The 22,987-nt window shown below is 40.6% G+C and overlaps 3 protein-coding genes across 3 annotated transcripts in view; all 3 read right to left on the reverse strand.

Annotated features, from left to right (window-relative positions):
* Positions 1 to 1,496: 1,496 nt before the first annotated feature.
* On the reverse strand, positions 1,497 to 11,988 carry si:dkey-118j18.2 (uncharacterized). The gene is made up of 5 exons (XM_061713422.1): positions 11,711 to 11,988; positions 11,370 to 11,466; positions 9,337 to 9,496; positions 5,754 to 5,886; positions 1,497 to 3,995 (listed from the first exon to the last, which is right to left on the reverse strand). The coding sequence occupies exons 2-5, from the start codon at positions 11,387 to 11,389 to the stop codon at positions 3,775 to 3,777; spliced, it is 534 nt and encodes a 177-aa protein (XP_061569406.1). The 5' UTR covers positions 11,390 to 11,466; positions 11,711 to 11,988; the 3' UTR covers positions 1,497 to 3,774.
* Positions 11,989 to 13,340: 1,352 nt separating this feature from the next.
* On the reverse strand, positions 13,341 to 17,286 carry timm21 (translocase of inner mitochondrial membrane 21). Its single transcript, XM_061713406.1, has 6 exons — positions 16,797 to 17,286; positions 15,079 to 15,141; positions 14,860 to 14,957; positions 14,688 to 14,761; positions 14,437 to 14,542; positions 13,341 to 13,534 (listed from the first exon to the last, which is right to left on the reverse strand). The coding sequence occupies exons 1-6, from the start codon at positions 17,110 to 17,112 to the stop codon at positions 13,442 to 13,444; spliced, it is 750 nt and encodes a 249-aa protein (XP_061569390.1). The 5' UTR covers positions 17,113 to 17,286; the 3' UTR covers positions 13,341 to 13,441.
* A 1,244-nt stretch (positions 17,287 to 18,530) lies between these two features.
* Positions 18,531 to 22,987, reverse strand: part of neto1l (neuropilin (NRP) and tolloid (TLL)-like 1, like) — a 102,761-nt gene continuing 98,304 nt past the window's right edge. The window contains exon 12 of the mRNA XM_061713226.1: positions 18,531 to 19,166. The gene's annotated coding sequence lies outside the window, so the exon portion shown is untranslated. The remainder of the gene's footprint in view (positions 19,167 to 22,987) is intronic.

Here is a 22,987-nt window from a genome sequence, read left to right on the forward strand (position 1 = left end):
TGTGAACTTCCTCCTGGTGGAAGATGCGCGTATTTTCCTTCCCGTCAACTGCTGGAAGAACTTCCAGGAAGTCGTAGGGAAGGCCGGGATGGAATCCGAGGATTGTGTGGAGCTTCCGCTCGAGTATGGCGCGACTTGGCAGCTAGTTGAAACATTCTCCAGTCGTAATTTACTTTTGGAGACAGTGGAAGGGTAGGGAGCCAAGTGTTTTGTTATCTTTCTGGGTGCAAGTGCGATTCTAAGAGCATCAGAGGTTTACGTCTAATGTGGGTGATGTCTGCATCACAGTTTTTTGGCTTTTTTTTACTAAATATACTATACAGATTCTTTCAATCTTTCAAAAGTATAGGCTTTTTGGGAGGGTGTCCTTTTTTTATTACTCCAGATGTGCAGCCTGATGAGTAAACTCTGAAGAAAGGCTTTTTTCAACACTTAAAGATCTAAAGTTAGAAGATGCATGCATGAAACCTTTTCATAGATGAGTTCAGCCAACAGATTTAAGAGGAGCGGTGACATTTCTATACCGATTGTGGAATACTGGACCTCCTCACCTTTGCAGTGATACAGGAGGGTGATTGGACGCTTCACCAACGCCACCTTCACATGCTTTGTGGACAACTGCGTCACTAGTGGGACGGCTGTGCTTCAGCAGCGTTTGCTGCCCTTTGTCATTTTGTTCAGTTCAAGTCTTTTTAAAGAGCAATTTTAGGTACAGCAATGGGCCGGGGGGCTTCATCCACATTAGATCATTTTTGTTTTGAACATTTAGGCAATTCCTCTGCCATGTTATATCAAACTTTGACTGCAAAGTTTGATATAAAGTAGGAGAAAGTTTCCACGTCCAAGTCATTAAGGCGAGTGTGTGAGTTATCTTCAGTGATTGTCATATGGTATAGGTTTGGTACAAGTTCTGTCTCAGAAAAGCCACCATGACAAACATTTTATATTTCAAAATAAACATATATACATGTAGAAATGTCCTAATAAAAGGACAGCTTTTTTTTTCCTCCCCAGATGGTGTTTTTCTATCAGTCATTGACCAGGGACATCTGGTGCACACTGGCGCGGTTTGCAGCCAGATGTGAAGCAGCTGGGAAGAGAATTAGCACCTTCCAGTTTTGGGTCATGGTCCTGACGCAGGACAGGGTGGGCTGAGTTTCTGAGTTGGAAAACAAACCTGCTGATTTAAGCAGTTACAAGCTGTAGGTAGGTACCAGAGAGAGGAGAAGAGAAGGGAAAAAAAAAAAAAAAAAAAAAAGAGGGAGCTTACTGGAGAGCCACCGACTTCGTCTCCTGTTCCCAGGAAGTGGCCGGTGAGAGACCTGAGGATCTTCTCTCAATCTCCTGTTCCCAGGAAGTGGCCGGTGAGAGACCTGAGGATCTTCTCTCAAACGGCATGTATGCACAGATGGAGTGTGTATTAAAAGGAATCTATGAACGGTTTGGAAAAGGAGCTCAGCATGACTGAGAGGACTTCAAACTTAAGACAAAAAAAAGACATTATCTAAAACATTTTTAATCCGCAAAATTTATTTCACCTGATTCAGAACAATTTCAGATGAACATACACAGCTACTGAGAGGAGAGATCTGATATGTCGACCACCGTGGGAATGAACATGAAGGGAACGAACAAGAAGTACACGGAAGAAGAAGAGGCCTGTAACACCGTGGCTAAGGCAGTCCACCGTCGTGCTGCTGCTAGGTTAGTGACGTCGAACATACATTCAGATTTGTACTTTGCATGTTTTCTGTTGCATCCATCAGACTGTAAAAACACACAAAAACTCAGGTAAAAGGCATCTGTGATACATTTGTCATCACAATGTGAAGGATTGCTATTTAAACATTGATCTTTGACCCAACTTCATACATTTTTCCACAAAAAAAAAATCATCTTTCACCCACCGGTGATGTCAGAATGCTTGAGAAAAGCACATGAAATCTGAAGAAAAGGAACAGCAAAGTGTCAAATATGTGGCCATATTAAAAAGTGTCTGGTTAAATGACTTGTTTTCACAGCGCTCTTTGCCTCATTCCCAACTCAATCACAGCAACAGTCAAAGAGCCCGTGCACACGGCCTCGGGACAAAGTTCAGGTTCAGTTTCTTGGTCAGTGCAACTCGCCAGCCTAACTTTTAGGCCTTAAACAAGCAACAAAAGTGAAACATTTATGAGCATCTGCTTACAGTGTTATTTCAGTGTCATCTGAAATGCAACTCAACAAAAAAAAAAATAGAAGTAAAAACCTTTTCCCAAAACAATATACAAGAAAATACAACAGATAACTAACTTGTACTGTCGTGTGACAGGATGATAAGAGTTTTACAGAAGTTTAAAGCTAGCAGAAGCTTCTAAAAATATTTTTGGTTAGTTGTGTTTTGCAGCAATTTTTAAGGGGGGAAAAAACGACCTGATAAGTGAGCTGTGGGGGTGATTTGTTTAGTAAATAATGCAGCTTTAAGCCACAAAACCACTAGAAATCAATAGTGAACAGCTGTCTACGACCATTAAAGGGGACCTATTATGAAAAACACGTTTTTTCTTGCTTTAACATGTATAAAGTGGTCTCCCCTCAGCCTGCCAACTCAGAGGAGGAAAGCAACCAAATTCTGAGCCATCCAGCGTGATGTGACTTCTACAAGCCGTTCAGATTCTGCTCCCGTCGTTACGTAACCAAAATGCAATTTACATAGGTTGGCCTCCGATGCGTGAAACCACGTCCACAACTAACTCTGACGGCCGGAGCTTCCACCATTTTTTCGTAGCAGTGTATCGCGTCATTCAGGCAGCCAATCAGCACAGAGCCTCATTATCATAGCCCCGCCCACTCAGAATACCGCATAGATAATGAGGTTAGAGACTGGAATGATAAAGACATGGCTCAGAGGCTGAATTTCTAATTTATTTAGCAAAAACAATCAAAAGCTTGTTTTTAAGACATTCAAGGCCTGTTTAAAATAGGTATTAGATGCCATAATAGGTCCCCTTTAAATGTTCATACATTTTATTAACTTTTTCCCCTTGTCAGCTTGTCTTGTTCACAGATCTGAGTCAAATGAATCACCACATGTTCCAGTATAATAACAACCACAACAATACATAAGTTATACTAAAGGGCTAATTACCTAAAACAACTGGCATATTCACCGTCACGTCCCACTCAAGTGGAGTGACGAAGCACTGAGTACAGTTTGGATTTTCAACTAGGATTATGCACATGTACAGACCAGGGTGCTCGAAACGGTTGTCAGATTGTCTACACTAATGTTTCTGTCATACTGATGCTGAGTTACTGCGTTCAGAACAAATTTAGACACACTAAAGCAGGAAATGTCATGGCAGGAGCAAACAAAAACGGAAGTCACTTGCATCTACTAATTTCCCCAGTCGTGCTTTCAGAGGGAGTCTAATATTTTAGCTCTGCAGAGGGAAGTGGTCACACAACTTTATAAAACTTTAAAAGTTCCTCTTTATCCGTCCTTGTTTGGGGGGAAGGCAGGTTCTGTGGTCCTGACTGAGGCACACACTTGGATGTTCATCTGTTTCGCCAAACTCAACAGATGAACACATTTTAATACAAAACAGAAAGGCAACTTGTTGATAAAAATCAATGAACACACACACAAAAAACATACAAAAGGCATACTGTCACCCACCCACCAAAAAAGGGAAAGTTTGCTCTCATGCAATGAGAGTTAGGCTGGCGACGACCACTGAGGTTGAATATAAGAAGGCAGTTCATGGAGAAAGGCAAAGTGGTTTCAGCGACTGTTTAAGTGGGCCTGCTCTCTGGAAGGGACTCACTGTGGCTTACAGGGCCGCCTTGTTGGCCGAGTAACGCAGGGGGGCTCAGTGTGTACGGGGGGGGAGCTTCGTTGATGCTAACAGAGGTTCCACCTTCGGAAATGAGAGGAGGATCACGGGAGGGACAAGACGCGTTCGCATCGTCACCTTGGGCGCACTCGCTGTAGGGAGGGGGCTTCAGGTTATCATCTGGAAGGAAGAAAGAAGACAACCAATTATCAGCTGTCTAAAACATGCAAGTCTTCTGACATTGGAACAGCATTAAACAATCAATATTGCATATACCTGCCCACAGCTAGTGTATAACCATCTACAACGATGGTGAACGACAGCTACTGCAACATTTTATTTCTCCTCAGGGATAAATAAATTAATAAAGTATTATTGAACTGAATTAAACTAATTTAGCACAATTCAAATTCTTTGAACATGGCAAACCCTAAAATCCCCCTCTGGTGTCTTGAAAGGAAACAAAGACATCATGTGGGAGGTTTCAATAGAAAAGGTCCCATCACGTAATGACATTTACACCCTCGATAACCACATCCTGCCTTCAGAGAGCACTTCTGATCAGATGAGATGGCTTTTGCAAAAGAGGACACTGAAACCTGATTCAGACACGGAAATGCTGAAGCAAATAGCTCGTGTCCTCTTTGATTCACTCACAAAAAAACTAATGTGAAGATTAGTGGAGTACAAATATGCTTCAGAAAAACAGGAATATGGAGAGTGAGAGAGAGAGTGAAGTCAAGGGGATAATATTATATACAAAAACAAAAACAACCAGAGGATTTGATGCCTCTTACAAGGTTGGATTTTGTCAAAACAGATAAAACAAATGAGAGAAATCAGTAAACTAGATTTTTAATGTCGCACGTCCAACAGACGTAACACTGCTCTACAAAGAGATCTTTTAAACAACGCTTTCTATCAATTTCCCTCAGGATCGGATTATATTTGTGGGGTGGGGTGATGATGGGATTGGGATCAGCACTTCGTGACATACTTTTTGCACTTTAATATTAATGGTCGGGAAGTCAGCCAACACTTTTACTTGCTAAAATTCCCGTGCGTGTATGCACATGCTGTAATCTTTATGGTTGGGCAAAGAAACAAGTTCTTCCTGTTTGTAGTTGAAGCAGAACGGGGTAGAGAAAGCAGTGGCCACCGTGCACTGCTGTGCTAAAGTTTATTCACAGTGATTTTATTGAAGCCAAAATGCAAAGTTTACAGTTTATTACATAAAGTAGTCCTACATACTTATGTGTATGTGTTCAGAGAATGTGTCATTTTGTTGTTAACAGCGTCATTGCTTCTGCAGGGATAAAAATATAAGCCAGAGAGGGAGCGATAGAAAGTCCTGTGAATCGCTCTGTGGTTGTACATTTTAATATTTTTAATAGTGAAAAATAAAAATACTCTAGTGGGCTGCCAAATATATCTGAGTGATAGTTATCGTATCCGTGTGGACGACCTGCTCACGTATTAACTGTGCTGGCTACATTATGATTAATCTGCTGACAGTGCTTCGATTGTATTATAAAGTACTTTGACTTTATTATCAAGCACAGCAAACATAAAACAGTCTATTTGTTCTCTAGAAAAGGGTGCTTTACTGATGTTGTGCAGGTTGTTAATGGGTTTTATTGCACACTTCTGACACAGGTAGTTCCGTGTGAAGCGGTTATATTCTGTTTTTCAGTAACTTATACTTGCACAAGCCACTTCCACTACGATACTTTATAGAAAACAAAATAAAAAGCACTACAGGAACAGCGCAAGAAACAAACCACACTTTCCTATAATTAATTACGATATAATGTGAATGCATTTATGGAAATGCAATTAGTATGGGAGGAGAAAAAAAAAAAAAAAATCCGGCACAAATGAATAATTGGCTTTTTACGTGTTAGGCTAACAAGTGAGAGCGATGAGAGCTCGTCTTACCTCCAGAGACGGCTTCGTACGGCGGAGGCATGTCCAGGTGGGAGAAGGATGTGTCTGGAGGCAGCGCTGGGGACGGCTCCTCTACCGACAGGTCATCCTGGACCACATACCAACTCGGCCACACGGATGTTTGCTGGCGGAGAAAGGAAATACACTGAGGGTTATTGTTGTGCAGAAGAAAAGGAAAAGCAGAGGCAGAAGCATGGGAAAATGGAGAAGTGTACACACAAAAAAGACACTATTAGGTTGCCAACTGGCCTGGATTGAATACACAAATCTCTGCTATTAACATTTGTTAAAGTGCTGGATTTAGTGAGTGGTTCCTTTTAACTGTTTGCATCAAGACTGACAAGAAATTCAGTCCGTTAAAGGAAGCACACAGAAAAATCAAAGCGAAAAGGGGAGAAGGAAAGAGGGGGATGAAATATTTTCTAAATTAAGGGCTGTGCTGTGCATGTGTGTGTGAGTGACGTGACACAAATGTGCGTGGCAGGAACATCTAATGCCAGACTGATGACCATGTGGACTTCATTACTTCTAAATGACCATCCTGTTTTTGTGGGTGTGATGAAGATGAAGATGAAGATGAAGACCGACGGCCCCAGACAGGCAACTTCAGGGTAATTCCTGCAAGACTTATTTTAATAGATTCTTAAGTTATTGTCACAAGATATTTTTCTTTTTACTAATTCAAACTGAAAGCTCATCTCCAGTCATCTAATGCCATGCTCTGGCTCCAGTCTTTGGGCCGAGTAGTAGGTACTACTTTACAAACACAGAAATTCTTTGTGCAACTTTAAAAGGGCTGAAACAAACTCAATTAAAATGAATTCTCCTAATCTGTAAACCATGAAAAACTTCAACTCCTCTCCAGGTCCTTTATGGGTCATATGTCTGTTCTTTTTTTCTGAAGGTTAAAGCAGTTAACTGTGAAAAGAGGTTTTCAGTCATGAAATACTTAACATTCATGAACTCATCAATGCGTTAAAGCAAAATCATTCACTTGTAGACAGTTTTTCATTAATGTTTGTCATTCTTTGGAAACATATATTTGTGCCACCAGATTTATTAGGAATTTGGCTGTATTGAAGTCCCTACAATAGAAAAGAAGCAAACAGATGTACAAGGTCTGGCACGAGGCAGGGTGTACGAGCAATGTGATATTATCTTCCGACAATTAAGCTTTAGCTACCTTCTGTTGGCAATATTTGGCGATCCCCTGCCAAAGTGCTACAGCTTATCATAACAGGTAGAAGCATGCAGGGGGTGAGTTTAGACAGCAGTATGAAAACACACTAGCGCTGTGTGCATCTATCTTTTAATGTGACTGGAGCACTTCAGACTTTCTCTAGGTTCAAAGCCCCTGCTGTCGTAAAATATTAACAAAAACAACCACGCTGGTCATTTAGACACGAGATGCACACGGTCAGGTGGTTTATACAAAAATAAAAAGCACTGCGTGTCTGCGAGGAGCGCTGCGCTATTATGTAGGGATCATCTAGGCCCAGCATCGAGCCGTCTTGGGATTTTCCAGACAACTTTTAGGGCACCGTAAATGGATGAACATGAAGCTTCCCTGGAGCAAATTCCCCTAAAATTTATGTAAGAACATTATATCTCCTGAGATGGCAAAGGCAGCAAGAAAAAAAAGAAAAGTAGAGCAGAGAAAGGTCTACGAGAGGAAGTGAGAGCAAACAGAAGAAGTTGTGAAACAGGTGAACTCAAGGATTTAAGGAAGCTGTAAAGTAGTAAGAAGTAAAATAAAGGGACAAAGTTGAGCTAACTAAAGCGCGAAGGGTCCCACGCTGTCAAATATCAGCATATCAGTGGTCGACACCTGCGTGTCTGATATGACGTCATGGCTGGAAATCCTAAACTGGACGACTTGTTCTCAAATCAGACAAACTGTTCAGATAACACACAGGATATTGTTAATGGTCTGGGGAAACCCAAGGTTAAAAGCCCAGGCAGTGCGCAGTTTCAAACACACCATTTATTTTCTCTTATAAAATGAGGCATTTCCGGAGTGCAAATATTCCAAACAAGGTTAAAAATATCAATGTCTGCGGCTCTCGCATGTAGTTACAGACAGGAGATATAAATCAAAAGCTGTTTCGGAGAAATGACTACATTTTCTTTCATTGCTGATCCCTGTTGAGATTAATCACCTCTTAGAAAACATCCACAGCATATATTTTGCAATAACAAATGACTAGATGAAACAGACAGTTATTAATGAGTCAAACGAGAAAGAAATCAGTTGTCCTTTTTTTTCCTCTCTTTGGGAAAGTTCTGTATCATGAAAATTGCTTCCATGTGTTTTACAAAAGCCATAAAGTCTGATGAAAAACACAAAGACCATTACTTAGCTTTTGGCAATGACCCCACAAAAAACTAATGTTGAGAAAAGGCTGCCCATGACAGATGATGGAAAACATCAAAAGAAATAAAAAGCCTTCAATATGTTCCTAAACAGACAGGGAAACAGGGGCTTAATATTTCAAAGTTTGTTGCCTTTACATTTTAAAAGACACTAATGAGTTTTAAAATTAACAGAAATATGACAATGAGCTGCTGAAACAAGTCACGAAGAGGAAAGAGTGTCTAAACTCAAACCAACTCAACTTTTAAAATGCTTTGAATGAGAAAGTAGAGAAACACAGGAGCCTTAGAGCGGGGGTCGGCAACCCAAAATGTTGAAAGAGCCATTTTGGACCGAAAATACAAAAAACAAATATATCTGGAGCCGCAAAAAATGAAAAGTCTTGTATAAGCCTTAGAATGAAGGCAACACATGCTGCATGTTTCTTTATTAGTTAGAACCGGCGGAAGATTTTTTCATTATGCACTGTGAGAAAAATGTTGAAATTCTTGAGAAAAAAATCAAAATGTCGACATTAATGTTGAAGTACAATCTAGAGAAAAAAGTTGAAATGTTGAGAAAAAAGTCAAAATGTCGAGAAAAAAGTGGAAATGTTGAGAAAAAAGTCAAGATTTCGGGAAAAAAGTCAAAATGTCAAGGAAATAGTCAAAATTTGGAGAAAAAAGTCGAAATGTCGAAATTAAAAAGGAAAGGAAAAAGGAAGAAAAGAAGAAAAAAGAACAAAAAAGAGTAAAAAAGAGAAAAAAGAAAAAGAAAAAAAGGAAAAAAAAAGGTCAAACATTTAAAAAAAAGGCTCCAGGAGCCACTAGGGTGGCTCTAAAGAGCTGCATGCGGCTCTAGAGCCGCTGGTTGCTGACCCCTGCCTTAGAGCATAATTTTTCCTGACCACCATCTAAGCTCAGTGTCACTAAAAGTCTCCTGAGAATTAATGACTGAAAACCACCTGCATTCTCAGCAGAGCAAACAACTCCTGTCCAACAATTCAGAAAATCATGGCCTTATTTGACCGTCTCCTACACACTCTCCTGACACCATGGACCATCCTGAAGCCTCTTCTTAGAGAAGTCCACTTTATCACAAAACCCCTTGAAACTGTGTTTACATTCCAACAATAAAGACATGCTGGAGGCGAAGAACTGCTGCTGCAGTTGACAGCTGGATTACGAATGTCAAATATGGACGAGGTAGCTCTGTACTTACACTCTGTCTCTCACACATCTGATGAAGGTAGGCTCTTCCTCCAACAATTACTATTTGTGCGTTGCGTGTGTTGCTCAGGTATGCCGCCAGTTGCCTCTGTCTTGACCGGTACCAGCACACGTAGAAGAAGATTTTTATGATGATGAATATGATAACAACTCTGTAAAAGAGACAAACAAGGGAAAGGAGAAGGGGAGAAAATGAACATACTAACACTGCAGTGCACATTTCAAGTCTAAAAATGTGAAAATGATCCCTGTCAAACGATTTTGTCTGTTGTAACCGCACAGACGACGTAACTGCATCCATTTATAGATCTGTAAGGATGCAGATCTTCCTTTTACATAAACGGTGAGTTTCTCAATGACCTTTGCGTATCAGGCAAAGCAGTTAATCGTTTGGAGATATCCAACCATTGGTTGTAAATAATAAGTACAGAATAACTAAATAAAAATACATATCCAGTAGTGGGGCTCTGGGGTAGTTTTAAGGGGTCATGGTTATCGGGGCACGTGAGGCTGGTACAAGTCCCTGCCTTATGCTGTTAGTCATGAAAAGATGTTCAGGACGCTTGATATCGCCTTCAAGTTTGAGTCTTGTATTCTGTTCATGGCCACCATCGCCATGTGTGCAAACACAGCAAACAGAGACGCAGCAACCATCTTAGCTCCTTCCACGTTTCTCTTGCCATTCTAGTTTGCTTTTCGTGGCTTAGTGTTGAGGTTGCGTGGAAACTTTCCCCAAAACAATGACGTTGCAATCAAACATGACAACTAATGTTAATCTGAGTGGATCCCACCTGCCTCCTACTCTGTAACAGAGATCAGACGGTCCACCTGCAGGTGTGGAGCTTACTTTGTTCAGGATTTATGCTTGTTTGGCCTCCTGTTTTGTCTTGTATCATTATTACCCTTGGTGAACCAGTCTAAACGTTGATAGGAGACGTAGAAGCAATATGAAGGAAAAAGAAGTGATGGAAACTAAATGTATTGAGGTACTTTTTGTTGACTGTGAGAGATATTTGATACTTCTTAAGATAAATAAAATATTTCTTTAAATAACAATGAAAACGATATTTTAAAATAAATAAACAAAAAGAAAAAAAACTTTGTACCGTTTTATATGCAGTCTGTTTTAAAGCTGCCTTGATGTGAACATTAGGAATGGGTGATATTTTACCGTTCACGATATACCGTCAAAAAAATTCCCCACGGTAAGAATTTGTCATCTCGCGGTAAAAACAATAAATTCCCGTTGATGACGTTTTTGTGTAAAGCTGATTTATGGTTCTGTGTTAAATCAACGCACAACGTACGTGAAGGATGGAAGGAAGGAAGGAAGGAAGGAAGGAAGGAAGGAAGGAAGGAAGGAAGGAAGGAAGGAAGGAAGGAAGGAGCCAGAAAGAAAGATAAATTCCCGTTGATGATGTTTTTGTGTAACAAACATGGCAGATCTGAGTCATTCCAGTTTTGCAGTACAGGTTGGCTCATTTAATTGGTTTTTATTAATTCAATTTAATTGGTGTAGTTTAGTAGCATTTAGTACTCTTTTAGAGCAGTGTTTTGGCTCCAAAGACTGAATGTGGTGATAGATTTATAGTTACAAAGGTGGAGCTGAATTGGTATTTTTTTTATCGTCATTTTTATCGTTATCGGGATAAATGCCAGAAATTATCGTGATACATTTTTTTAGTCCATACCGCCCATCCCTAGTGAACATACTTACTGTTTGGGCAAAGTAAAACTAGTTACCACCAGGAAGCACAGCAAAAACACTTAACCACACCACTAGGAAACTAATATCAGCCACAAATATTCCCACAAGCCTGAACAATGAAATACGAGTTTTATGACGCAGTTGTTTCAGCACTGAGTCAATAAGTAGCTACAATCACTGTAAATGTGCGTTAATTCAAGTTTATTACAACCTCGTGACTACTGACGGTGGTTTTAAACCCCAGAAAACGTGATGTTTGCAGAAAAAGAGCCTCACCTATGAAAAGACAAAGCTATAAATGTGTAATTCATACTCACATGTACCAGTACAGCTCCATTTTGTACGTCTATCTCTGATGGGCGACTCTCATAACTGAGGATTACCAGAGGATCCTGGCCAGAAACACCACTTCACCTGCAGACAGCAGTGGGTTTAGTTAGTTAGTTTTAAATCGTTTATACCACATGAACAAACTTCATCACATCGGTTCATGTAGTCAATTGTTATATATAAAGGGTAATGTTTACAAAACCGAAAGCTTACAGCATTTAGTTGCTAAAAGGGTTAGCTGTAAAGAAACAGCAGCTTTACCACCACGGTTTATATAGTAATAAGCTCGTAATAAGAGAAATAAACACCAAGAAGCGTTTAAACTTACTCAGTTAGCTGGAGAGCTGAGCCATGTCTGCAGGATGTAGCAGGCCACAACAAAACCCGCTTTAATTCACTATCCCGGCGGCCAAGCCACGATCAAAACAGGCCTGCGTTCAGAACACACCTCGCTGGGGTTTATATGATATAATAACAAACTTCTGTACCCAGATACTCAGTTAAATCAGGAAACAAGTGAAGTAGCCGCGGAGCTGGAGGCTAAGCTGACTGTCCGAGCACGCCCGTGCTCCGTGATGCCTTCACGGCCCCTCGGTGCGGGGCGGTGCTCACACACGCTGTTATGCTTCCTGTAATCTGCTCGATCTGCTTCCCATTAACGTTACTGAAAAGTGAAAGCACTGCGCAAGAAATACACAACGAAAAGGAATAATTGTTAGATCATACATTATAGATAAACCACACATAATTACGATTTTGAGAAGGAGAGAAAAATATTATTTCTAAAACGAGTCACTAATTTGAATATGTCCGAGGTTCTGGTGAAGGTAGCACTAGTCCACCAAACAAGAGGCTGAAGGCTGATTTATGGTTCCGCGTTACACCAACGCAGCGCCTACGCCGTAGGGTATGCCGTACCCTACGGCGTATCCTCCTGCGTCGATTTAACGCGGAACCATAATTCAGGCTTGAGAAAACCAGTTATCATTACCAGCAAGGATAGGATGATGTCGCAGGGGGTGAATGGCAGCGTGTGACCAGTATTTGGTAATCAGGTAAAAACAAAAAAAAAATAGTAGCTATAAACTCCAAGTTGCTTTAGATAATAATGTAATCACGCTGTAGTTACAGCTGACAATGATTACTCTATTACATTTTAAAATTGATTTAAAAATAATTAAAAAAAACAGTGTAATACACTTCTGGGCATTCCATAGTTGTAAGGGTCACTTTGGCACTTTCCTCTCTCTTGTTGACACACCAATGACACATTAAGTATGACCTTTGACTACAAAACATCAGCAGCTCAAAAAGGAAGAAAAAAAAAAGAAAGAGAAATCTTTCCTATTTGTACAGTACACATGGACACATTTGAGGTTAAACCAGGATTGTCTTTTAAATATGTATTTCAAACTAAAAGCAAAATCGGAAATTGCATTTATTTACAATAAGGAGATAATCTGGTTAAAGAGAAAATGATATTTGTCCAGCTAAAAATCTCTTGTTTCTGATATATTAACCAACCAGTTGCTTGACTAAAACCACTGATGACAAAACTCAAAGTTGCAATCTGTTAGATATATTCAAAATACATGAAAATGTGTGAATCTAAAAGGACAAACAAGTCACCTGTATCTCAATTCTTTACCTCCATCTGGTGGCCATAATACAAAATAAAAAATATATCAAATTGAGCTAAACAGAAGATAACCAGAAAAAGTTATATATATAATATATATATATATATATATATATATATATATATATATATATATATATATAAGATTTCCAAAGTAAAATAAAATGGTTACAAATTATCATCAGTAGTCCAAATAATACAATAAATGTAATTCAATATAGTGTAAGAATCAAAAACTTTTAATGAAACGTTTTAGAAAAAAGACGGAGAAAGAAAAGGATAACCATGATGCAGTTTTTGTCGCATTTCTGCTCCAGTATATTTGACACAAAATATCTTTATTTACTATTTTAGAAAATCCATTTATTCTGATTTTTATACACCAGCACAGTGGTCCATTTTGATTGGCAGACATCCCGCTCATCTGTTGTCTTCCACAAGGATGTTCCGTCTGGGATAGGCGTCTACTTCCACAAATATATAACGGAACTCATATTTTCCAGTTTCAAGATTCTGTTAAGACATAATAGGGAAACTGTCATTAAACTCCCTCTCAAGAGGACAGATACTGCTGTTACTAAAGAAATCACTCACTGCTTTCATTGCGTACGCCGTTGTTTGGCGTCAACTGAACAGGGGTCGTTTCTGAAGCTGATTATGTATAAACTGCTTATGCTGAACCTGACTTCAGGGAAACTGAGTTTTCCGTTTCACAAAGCGATGTTACTTAACCCCGAGCAAGAAGGTTTAGTTAAACTGGTTTCAGAAAACAAGTTAAATCAAACTGGGAATCTGTTACCGCGGTAACTGACTGTGTGAACTACACCTGGGTAAGAGCAGATTTTACTTCAACATAACCCAAGTTACTATCTGTCTCCTCCCCTTCATGGAGCTGAAACCAGTTCATACAATCCATCATATAACGAGCATTTGAGAGACGTCTGAATGATGACATCATCAGGAAGGAATATTGAAGATCTGAATGGATAGTTTAAACTGGCCAAATCAGCCACGACTTGGACTCGCCACACCCTGATCATTTTAAAGTGTTAGGTCTTTTACCTTTTTTTAGGTCACAAATACATGATCTTCCTTCCATGCATCACAAATATCACCCACTTTGTACATACTTCACACAAAATACCTTGGGTTATTAATTGTATTAGCTGTTATTTATTTGCAAATATCTGGTTCTTAATAACAACACAGACTAAAAAAAAAACATGCTATTCTATTCTATTATAAAGTGAATGATGCAGAACTGTAGGAAAAGCAGGCAGACTTATAAGGGGGGGGTCTCCAAGCGGCCACCAGGATTGTCTTTGAAAGCGGGCAGATTTTTACCTTTACCAGTCTTTGGGAGTACGGCAGGTATATATTACACAAGCTGTTGTTTAGCACAGATGAGTATTTACCTCTTTTGACTCCGAGTGCACAGTTCCTTTCACGCCTGGTTCTGAGCCTTCGATGTAAAACTTTAGTCTCATATGCTTCAGTCCATCCTTCAGATACTCAACATGGCTGAGGTGCAAACACAAAAAAACGAAAATCCTTTTTTAATGCCACATTATAAGAGGGTAATGGACACTGATCTTAGCATAAGATAACTCATATACACAATATGCAAGAGTTTCTTAGTTGGAATACATAAATACGACTTCAGCACCTGACTTGTTGCCTCCTTCCTCGCCGAGTGGTCTCGCCATAACACTTGACTGGCTCGCCAAATGCGCCAATAACCTGTTATTTTAATGGAGACACATATATCTTATTCGCACTGAACTTAGATTACTGCGAGACACTGTTGGGTCTCAGTGATTTTGGAGTCTAATCCTCACCTCTGGATGTGATTTGACTTTGTCAAAAGCTTTGCTGTAGACTTTATTTGGGCTTTTGGAGGAAAACAGCTCCTGGAACACCACATACAACAGCCCACCTGAAACCCAACACACACAACAAGATGTTGGTGCTCAGCATCTTTTCAGGTCTGATTGCTGTCAGACTCGAAACAACGTGATCAATTTGCACATTTCTTCAAACCTTCATGTTGTAATCACCTGTCACTCCAAGTCCGATGAGGATAACTATCAAGTAGGTGAAGTCTCTGCCGGCATCTTTCACTATAAGACATGCATGGGGGGTTCCCAGACATCAGTTAAAAGTTAAGACTTTTATCAGGTAACATGACCAAAAACTACTTGGTTGTGGCTTCACAAATAAAAAACAGTTTCCTGCCTGTTCTTGGAAATGTATCGTTGAACAAGACAAACCCTTTAAAGATAACTTCTCTGTCACTTATGGTTACTTGTATGGTAAAATCAGGCATTTTGTACTGCCATTCAGAATATTTAAAAAAAATGCTCAAAGAAAAAAGGATTGTTTTATGCCAACTTAAGTACACATATCATAATTTATACAAATAAACTTGCCTTGCCACAGTGTCCTTAAATTTTGATAAAGCTGAAGAGTACTCCTAAATTAAATACTTACCTGCTGTACTCTACTGCCCTTATTTTTAACAACTTGTGCTTTTTATTATTTTCCCTCTTTTCTTATCATTTTATTTCATTTATTTGTTATTTAAGCGTACTCTTAAATTAAATACTTTCTGAAAACCGCGAATGAGATATGTACCTGCGGTACTCTAGTGCCCTTAGTTTTCAGCAACTTGTGCTTTTTATTATTTTACCTTCTTTTCTCATAATTTTATTTTATTTTATTTGTTATTTACTGTCTTATTATGTCTTGCCGCTTTTAATGTTGATGTAAAGCACTTTGAATTACCTTGTGTTGAATTGTGCTATATAAATAAACTTGCCTTGCCTAAAAATACCACATTAATACAATGCGAAAGTACCTTTTAAAATGACATTTTTATACTTATTTTAATTGCAACTGTATTTAAGGGGTGAATTGAGCATTTTAACTCGACTTTGAGGGGAAAGTTTTACTTTTGGACGTAAATGTAGTTCTTGACTGGCTCCAAAAGTGAGTCCATTAAACCTGTCGTTTTTGTAATGACATGTGGAGAGGTGGGTAGTAACGAGTTACATTTACTCAGTTACATTTACTTGAGTAAGTTTTGGGAAATGTTGTACTTTTAGGAGTAGTTTTGAATCACTATACTTTTTACTTTTACTTGAGTAGATTTGTGAAGAATAAACTGTTACTCTTACTCCGCTACATTAGGCTACGTTGAGCTGTTACTTTTTCTTTTATCCATGTATGCGTCAATCTCATGACATCACTGAGTGATTCTTTGGGAAAAATGTTTGTTTTTGCATGTTTTGTCACATTTACACAGACTCCAACACACACTCAGAGGTTATATGAGTTCATGGGCTTGTTCTAGTTCTGCCTGCAGAACCTGGTTAAAAAAGAAAAGTAAAAAGGCTTGAAATTTTGTGCTACTTGCTTAATTAATTTTTTTATTATTTTATTTTATTATTTATTAAAGTACTTGAATTTACTTTATTATTTTAATTGAAGCAATGTTTTATTAATTTTAATTTATTTTATTGATTTAATTTGCCTGAAGATGATTATTTTGCACTTTTGTCTGTTTGAATGGTTGTGTTAAAAAAATAAATCATACTTGAGTACTTTTTTACTTTTACTCAAGTAATTATTTGGATGACTACTTTTTACTTTTACTGGAGTCATATTATTCTGACATAACAGTACTTTTACTTGAGTCAAATGTTTGGCTACTCTACCCACCTCTGGACATGTGTTATGCAGTAGTTGTAGTAAACTGTCCTCAAGCCTGCAGTACCTTTCTGCGCGGCGGACGCGCCGGGACTCCCGGCCCGGTGCGCGGAGACGGACTTGTCTCTGTCCGCGGGGCTGCTCCTGTTTCTGGCTGCGAAGCAGAGAGAAATGCCCCTCCGTGTCTGCACTGGACCGAGACAGCCCAGTGCCGGGGACAGAGCCTCTACTGTGAGCAGCGGCAGCCTGGACCCCGTGCAGCTGGTCCTGTGTGTGTGGACCAGCACTCCGACCTGCAGCAGCTGCTGTCTCCGCTCGCACAGCCTGCCTGCTGTCTGCACCAGATTCCGGTGCAAAGCTTTTAAAATTAATGCGTAAGCCATGACTTTGCCCCTCAAGCCGGGTTAGTTGAATCTGTGGATCCCTTTATGCAAAAATATAACTGAGATTTTTGAGTTTATGACATAAATACACAAGTAATACCACTATCTGCTGTATCTTCTGCAGCAGTGAGTTCAGCCAAAAGCAGAGGGCACATTGTTGTTATCTGGTTCTTCTTTTTCTTCCGCTAGTCGTATTTGCGGCAGGGACGAGGGCGCTACCGCCGCCTAGCGGAGGGGAGGAGGACAGTCTTTATTCGGGAAAGATTTATGAAGTTAAATGTGCTGAATGTGAAGTTCATGTCAAGTTTAACATCATATATTCTACGGAAGAGTATTAGGGCCACGCAGGAGAAAAATAAAAATAATAATTTAGAAGAGGAAGATTCTTTTTTCATTATGCACTTCTTGAAAAAAGTCTAAATGTCGAGAAAAAAGTCTAAATGTCGAGATTAATGTTGAAGTACAATTTCGAGAATAAAGTCGAAATGTAATTCAACTTTATCTTTATTCACAAAATTTCGACTTTATTAACGAAATTTCGACTTTATTCTTGAAATTGTATTTCATCATAAATCTCGACATTTCGACTTTTTTCTCGAAGTGCACAATAAAAAGAATAATCTTCCCCTCTCAAATATCTTTCTCCTGCATGGCCCTAATACTCTTCCGTATATATTCAGACATTGTCAGACGTGTCTTTCCTTCCTCCTGTATGCCCTAGAGCGCCAAGTAATTTTCATTACAGACATTACAGCTTAACTACTCAAATTCTATATTATATGCTTAATCTTATACGTGATATACTATCTCCATGGTCTCTTTAATGTAATGGCTGTTATTTCACCAGCCAACTTAACATGTATATTTTTACACAGTGGGAGGAAGCCAGTGTTAATGGATAAAAGCTGTAGGCCAAGAGGAAAACATGCAAACGCCAGCCAAGCTCATTGGCTTTTTGGGCTGTGAGGTGACAGTGCTACCACACGAGCACAACAAGAAAGGGGGAACAAAACCCAGTTAATTCAACTGATTTCGTTTTTTTCAATTAAAATGATCCAATTTGATTTTAATTTGCATACAGGACCTATTTTGGAAATATCTGAATGTGCAATCTGACTCTGCCTCACTTCTCTTTTCCTTCCTCCTATTTTTTCCCCTCAAAAAATGTGTGCAGCAGAAACATTTTATTCTTTAAATCAGTTTCTCTCACTGGATTTTTTAACTATCAAATTCCCTGACAAAACATTATAGCGAAAAAAATCTTCCATAGAAAAATCATAGAAATCTAGATGAATAAAATAAGTCATCACAATAAAATCTTTAAAGATCGGTTTATTTAAAAGATTCAGTCCAGCATTTTCCCAGTATGTTATCAAATAAATATCCAAATGTATAGAAAAAAATAGCTAAATTCTACAATGTAATGAACTGTGTTAAGACAGAAAAAAAAGTGTCAATAGAAGTGAAATTGAGGAAATATTAGTTGACAGTGCAATAGAATCATGTATGCACCCATAAAAGAAGTTTAACATGACTTTATTTCATATATCCTGCTACGTTGCCTTTTCGACAACTGTTTTTGATATAAAAACAACCTGATTCTCTACTGTAAAGACATGACATCAATATAAAAAAAAGAAACTATAAATGAGCAGCTGAAATATTCAACCTCATATTTTCATCGCTACATAAAAATGAATTTAAAAACCTGATTCTTTTTTGTTTTCCTCCATTAACATTTTTTACATTAAAGGTACTGTATTCTTCAACAAACTTTAAGTCCTCTATCTGAAATGATCAGGTGCTCCAAGGGTCGTCAAATCCAGCCAGGTGTGCTGCAGCGCAGGTCGGGGAAATGCACCTTTATCATCCAAAGCAAAGAAAACTTTTTTTTTCTTTTTTTTTTTTAAAGAGTTTTCTCATCACAACACTGTACTCTGGTAAAGTTACTCAGGGCAACAGTTCTTTGAAGATGCACACGGGAGAGAAACCTTAGCTCCGGATGTTGTCAGACTTGGCAAGATGCAGAGGAATGACGCATCTGTCTGATGTATCTGCAGAGAAATAAAAGCGCTATTAAAACAAGTCTGCTCGGAGCTGTGTGCATTTCTCATCTGCTGCCTGGGCTGTATGTGATGGAATCGATTCAGACTTACTTAATTAGTGGCGTTTCCGCCTCCATCTCTCTGAGCTGGCTGATGAATTTGCAATTTTATGTTTGTGTGTTTTTGTGCAGAGAAGACAGACAGAAAAACGGATGAGTGTATGTGCTAGCTGTGCTAAACCTTTTTTTCCCTCTTTTTTTCTTTTAATTTTCTGTAATTGATGAACAGTAAAGCAGAGAGACTGGACAAAGGAGAAGTCAGTGCAATGTGTGTATAGAAACAAAAATATTTTATTCAGTAATTGCATGAATAAATCTGTGAATGGTTTTCTCTTTACAGAAAGAAAAATAAGAATGAAAAGCATGACATCAAATAATAAACGACAGTGAAAAAAGAAAAAAAAAAGATTGTGTACATGCAGTGCCATAGATGGTAAATGTAATTAACATTTTCACAGTAAGAAAAATAATCACACATTCAAACGATGACAGTGTAGGAAAAATGAAACACACAAGTGGGTGATTTGTGTGTGGTGATGGAGGTAATGAACTACAGCTGCATAAAAAAAAGAAAGAAACCTGTGGGGTCTGAAATTTACTGGATTTCTGCATTGGTTCCTGATAAAAACTCTGATCTTCATCTGAGTCACAACAGTTGGACCACACAATCTGACTAAAAACACACAAAGAGTACTACTTTTCATGTCTTTATTAAAGGCTTTGTATAATCACTCACAGTCCAGGCTAATAAAATTTAATAAAATTAAATAAAGTACAGGATGCCGTCAGACTGAAGGAGGAGTCCTACCGGGCTATGTTGGCCGGTGGGACTCCTGACGCAGTAGATAGGTACCGGCAGGCCAAGCGGGCCGCGGCTCGGGCAGTCTTGGAGGCAAAAACTCGGGTCTGGGAGGAGTTCGGGGAGGCCATGGAGGAGGACTTTCGGTCGGCCTCGAAGAAATTCTGGAGGACCGTTCGGCGCCTCAGAAGGGGGAAGCAGTACTCTGCCGGCACCGTTTATGGTGCTGGTGGGGAGCTGTTGACCTCGACTGGGGACATTGTCGGACGGTGGAAGGAATACTTTGAGGATCTCCTTAACCCGACTGACATGCCTTCCACTGAGGAAGCAGAGGGTTGGGGCTCGGAGACGTGCTCATCCATCACCCAAGCCGAGGTCACCGAGGTGGTTCGTAAGCTCCTCGGTGGCAGGGCACCGGGGGTGGATGAGATTCGCCCTGAGTACCTCAAGTCTCTGGATGTCGTAGGGCTGTCTTGGTTGACACGCCTCTGCGACATTGCATGGAGGAAGGGGACAGTACCGCTGGAGTGGCAAACCGGGGTGGTGGTCCCTCTGTTTAAAAAGGGGGACCGGAGAGTGTGTTCCAACTACAGGGGGATCACACTTCTCAGCCTCCCGGGGAAAGTCTACGGCAGGGTACTGGAGAGGAGATTACGGCCGATAGTCGAACCTCGGATTCAGGAGGAACAATGCGGTTTTCGTCCCGGTCGTGGAACACTGGACCAGCTCTATACCATCCGCAGGGTGCTCGAGGGTTCATGGGAATTTGCCCAACCAGTCTACATGTGTTTTGTGGATCTGGAGAAGGCATTTGACCGTGTCCCTCGTGCCTTCTGTGGGGGGTGCTGAGTGAGAATGGAGTCCGGGGCCCTCTACTAAGGGCTGTCCGGTCTCTGTATGATCGAAGCAGGAGTCTGGTTCGCATTGCCGGCAGTAAGTCAGACTTGTTCCCAGTGCATGTTGGACTCCGGCAGGGCTGCCCTTTGTCACCGGTCCTGTTCATAATTTTTATGGACAGGATTTCTAGGCGCAGCCAGGGGCCGGAGGGGATCCGGTTTGGGAACCTCAGGATTTCATCTCTGCTTTTTGCAGATGATGTTGTCCTGTTGGCTTCATCAGACCGGGACCTCCAGCATGTGCTGGGGCGGTTTGCGGCAGAGTGCGACGCGGCAGGGATGAGAATCAGCACCTCCAAGACCGAGGCCATGGTTCTCGACCGGAAAAGGGTGGCATGCCTTCTCCGGGTGGGTGGAGAAGTCCTGCCTCAGGTGGAGGAGTTCAAGTATCTCGGGATCTTGTTCACGAGTGAGGGAACAATGGAGCGTGAGATTGACAGACGGATCAGTGCAGCGTCCGCAGTAATGCGGTCGATGTACTGGACCGTCGTGGTGAAGAGGGAGCTGAGTCGAAAGGCGAAGCTCTCGATTTACCGGTCAATCTACGCCCCTACCCTCACCTATGGTCATGAACTTTGGGTAGTGACCGAAAGGACAAGATCGCGGATACAAGCGGCCGAGATGAGTTTCCTCCGCAGGGTGGCTGGACGCTCCCTTAGAGATAGGGTGAGGAGTTCAGTCACCCGGGAGGAGCTCGGAGTCGAGCCGCTACTCCTCCACATTGAGAGGAGTCAGCTGAGGTGGCTTGGGCATCTGTACCGGATGCCTCCTGGACGCCTCCCTAGGGAGGTGTTCCAGGCATGTCCCACCGGGAGGAGACCCCGGGGAAGACCCAGGACACGCTGGAGAGACTATGTCTCTCGGCTGGCCTGGGAACGCCTCGGACTCCCCCCGGAAGAGCTGGAGGAAGTGTCTGGGGTGAAGGAAGTCTGGGCATCCCTGCTGGGGCTGCTGCCCCGCGACCCGGTAACGGATAAAGCGGGAGAAGATGAGTGAGTGAGAGTGAGTAAATAAAGTAAGTAAATCTGTTTCCCAACAACATCTCAAAAAGCCATTTGGACTTCTATATTCAAATAAAGGAGATGATATTAAAATTGAATTTGAAAAGCCATTCCTTCCTATAAATAAGGAAACACACAGTCTGGTTAGTCAGCGTGTCCATCGCTGCGACCGCAGCAACTTTCCAAGGACATCATAACGAGGATTTACAGAGAATTGAAAAATTGCCTACACCTATTTCTTAAGTCGTGAATGTTCTTCAGTTCACAAACCTGATTTAAAAAATGCTATAAGGAGAAAAACTATACTGCATAACAACGGCAAAGCCTCATCCAAACCATAAAACATAACAGTCAAATCAGCATGGTTAAACCAAAAGAGCAACCCACAACCTGAAAGTGGAAGAGCCGAGAAAGACTATGACCTGAAGAGTGTGTTGCTGTTAATTGGGTTCTGTGGGAGATGGCGATTTGGCAAGACACAATGGACACACAAGAACCATGCAAAGGATGAGATTCATCAGCATCTCATGTGATGGTAAGTGATGGACTGTTGTCAGAACATCCAGTCAAAATGCCTCGCCAAGTGACTAGCAAGCTGCAGACCGTGGAAAAAAAACCCTCAAAACAAACAAAAAACACCATTATTGCAACCACAGCGATCAGAGATCGAGAGATCAGAGAACTCTTGTCACTTGATTTGGGGGATCCACCCACTCAGCCAGCCCTGTTGCCATGCTCAAGTACCTGGAGGAGCCGACGGCATCTCTCTCCCCTGCTGCAACAGAAAACATCACAAGCTCCAACTACGAGGCCGCTGTGGGGGTCCTATGGTAGAAACTGTCCTTCATAGGGTTTATTCTGCTCTGCGTGTTTATTCGGTGCTGACTAACACACAGTCCGTGAGCAGAGACATTGATGACTTATTGCTGGTCGTGGACCCTGAAGAAACTTCAGATTTTGTGTTTAACACACACTGGACGGGCAATGTTGCACCTTGCTGTGAATGCATTGCTGGAGAAAGGAATCTAGAATAACGTAGGTTGTGACTTTGATTTTGATCAGACCACATTTTATG

Source organism: Cololabis saira, chromosome 22 (assembly GCF_033807715.1).
Source record: "Cololabis saira isolate AMF1-May2022 chromosome 22, fColSai1.1, whole genome shotgun sequence".
Lineage (NCBI taxonomy): Eukaryota > Metazoa > Chordata > Actinopteri > Beloniformes > Belonidae > Cololabis > Cololabis saira.

Excerpts from the sequence above, each read along its gene's own strand:
- timm21 (XM_061713406.1), bottom strand. The coding sequence starts at position 17,112 with ATGGCTTACGCATTAATTTTAAAAGCTTTGCACCGGAATCTGGTGCAG. Across the intron at positions 14,958-15,078 it reads CATCGGACTTGGAGTGACAG|GTGGGCTGTTGTATGTGGTG; the intron begins GTGATTACAACA and ends GTTGGGTTTCAG. Across the intron at positions 14,762-14,859 it reads AAGTCAAATCACATCCAGAG|GTTATTGGCGCATTTGGCGA; the intron begins GTGAGGATTAGA and ends TTAAAATAACAG.
- si:dkey-118j18.2 (XM_061713422.1), bottom strand. The coding sequence starts at position 11,389 with ATGGAGCTGTACTGGTACAT. Across the intron at positions 9,497-11,369 it reads ATGGAGCTGTACTGGTACAT|AGTTGTTATCATATTCATCA; the intron begins GTGAGTATGAAT and ends TCTCTTTTACAG. Across the intron at positions 3,996-5,753 it reads GTACGAAGCCGTCTCTGGAG|ATGATAACCTGAAGCCCCCT; the intron begins GTAAGACGAGCT and ends TCTTCCTTCCAG.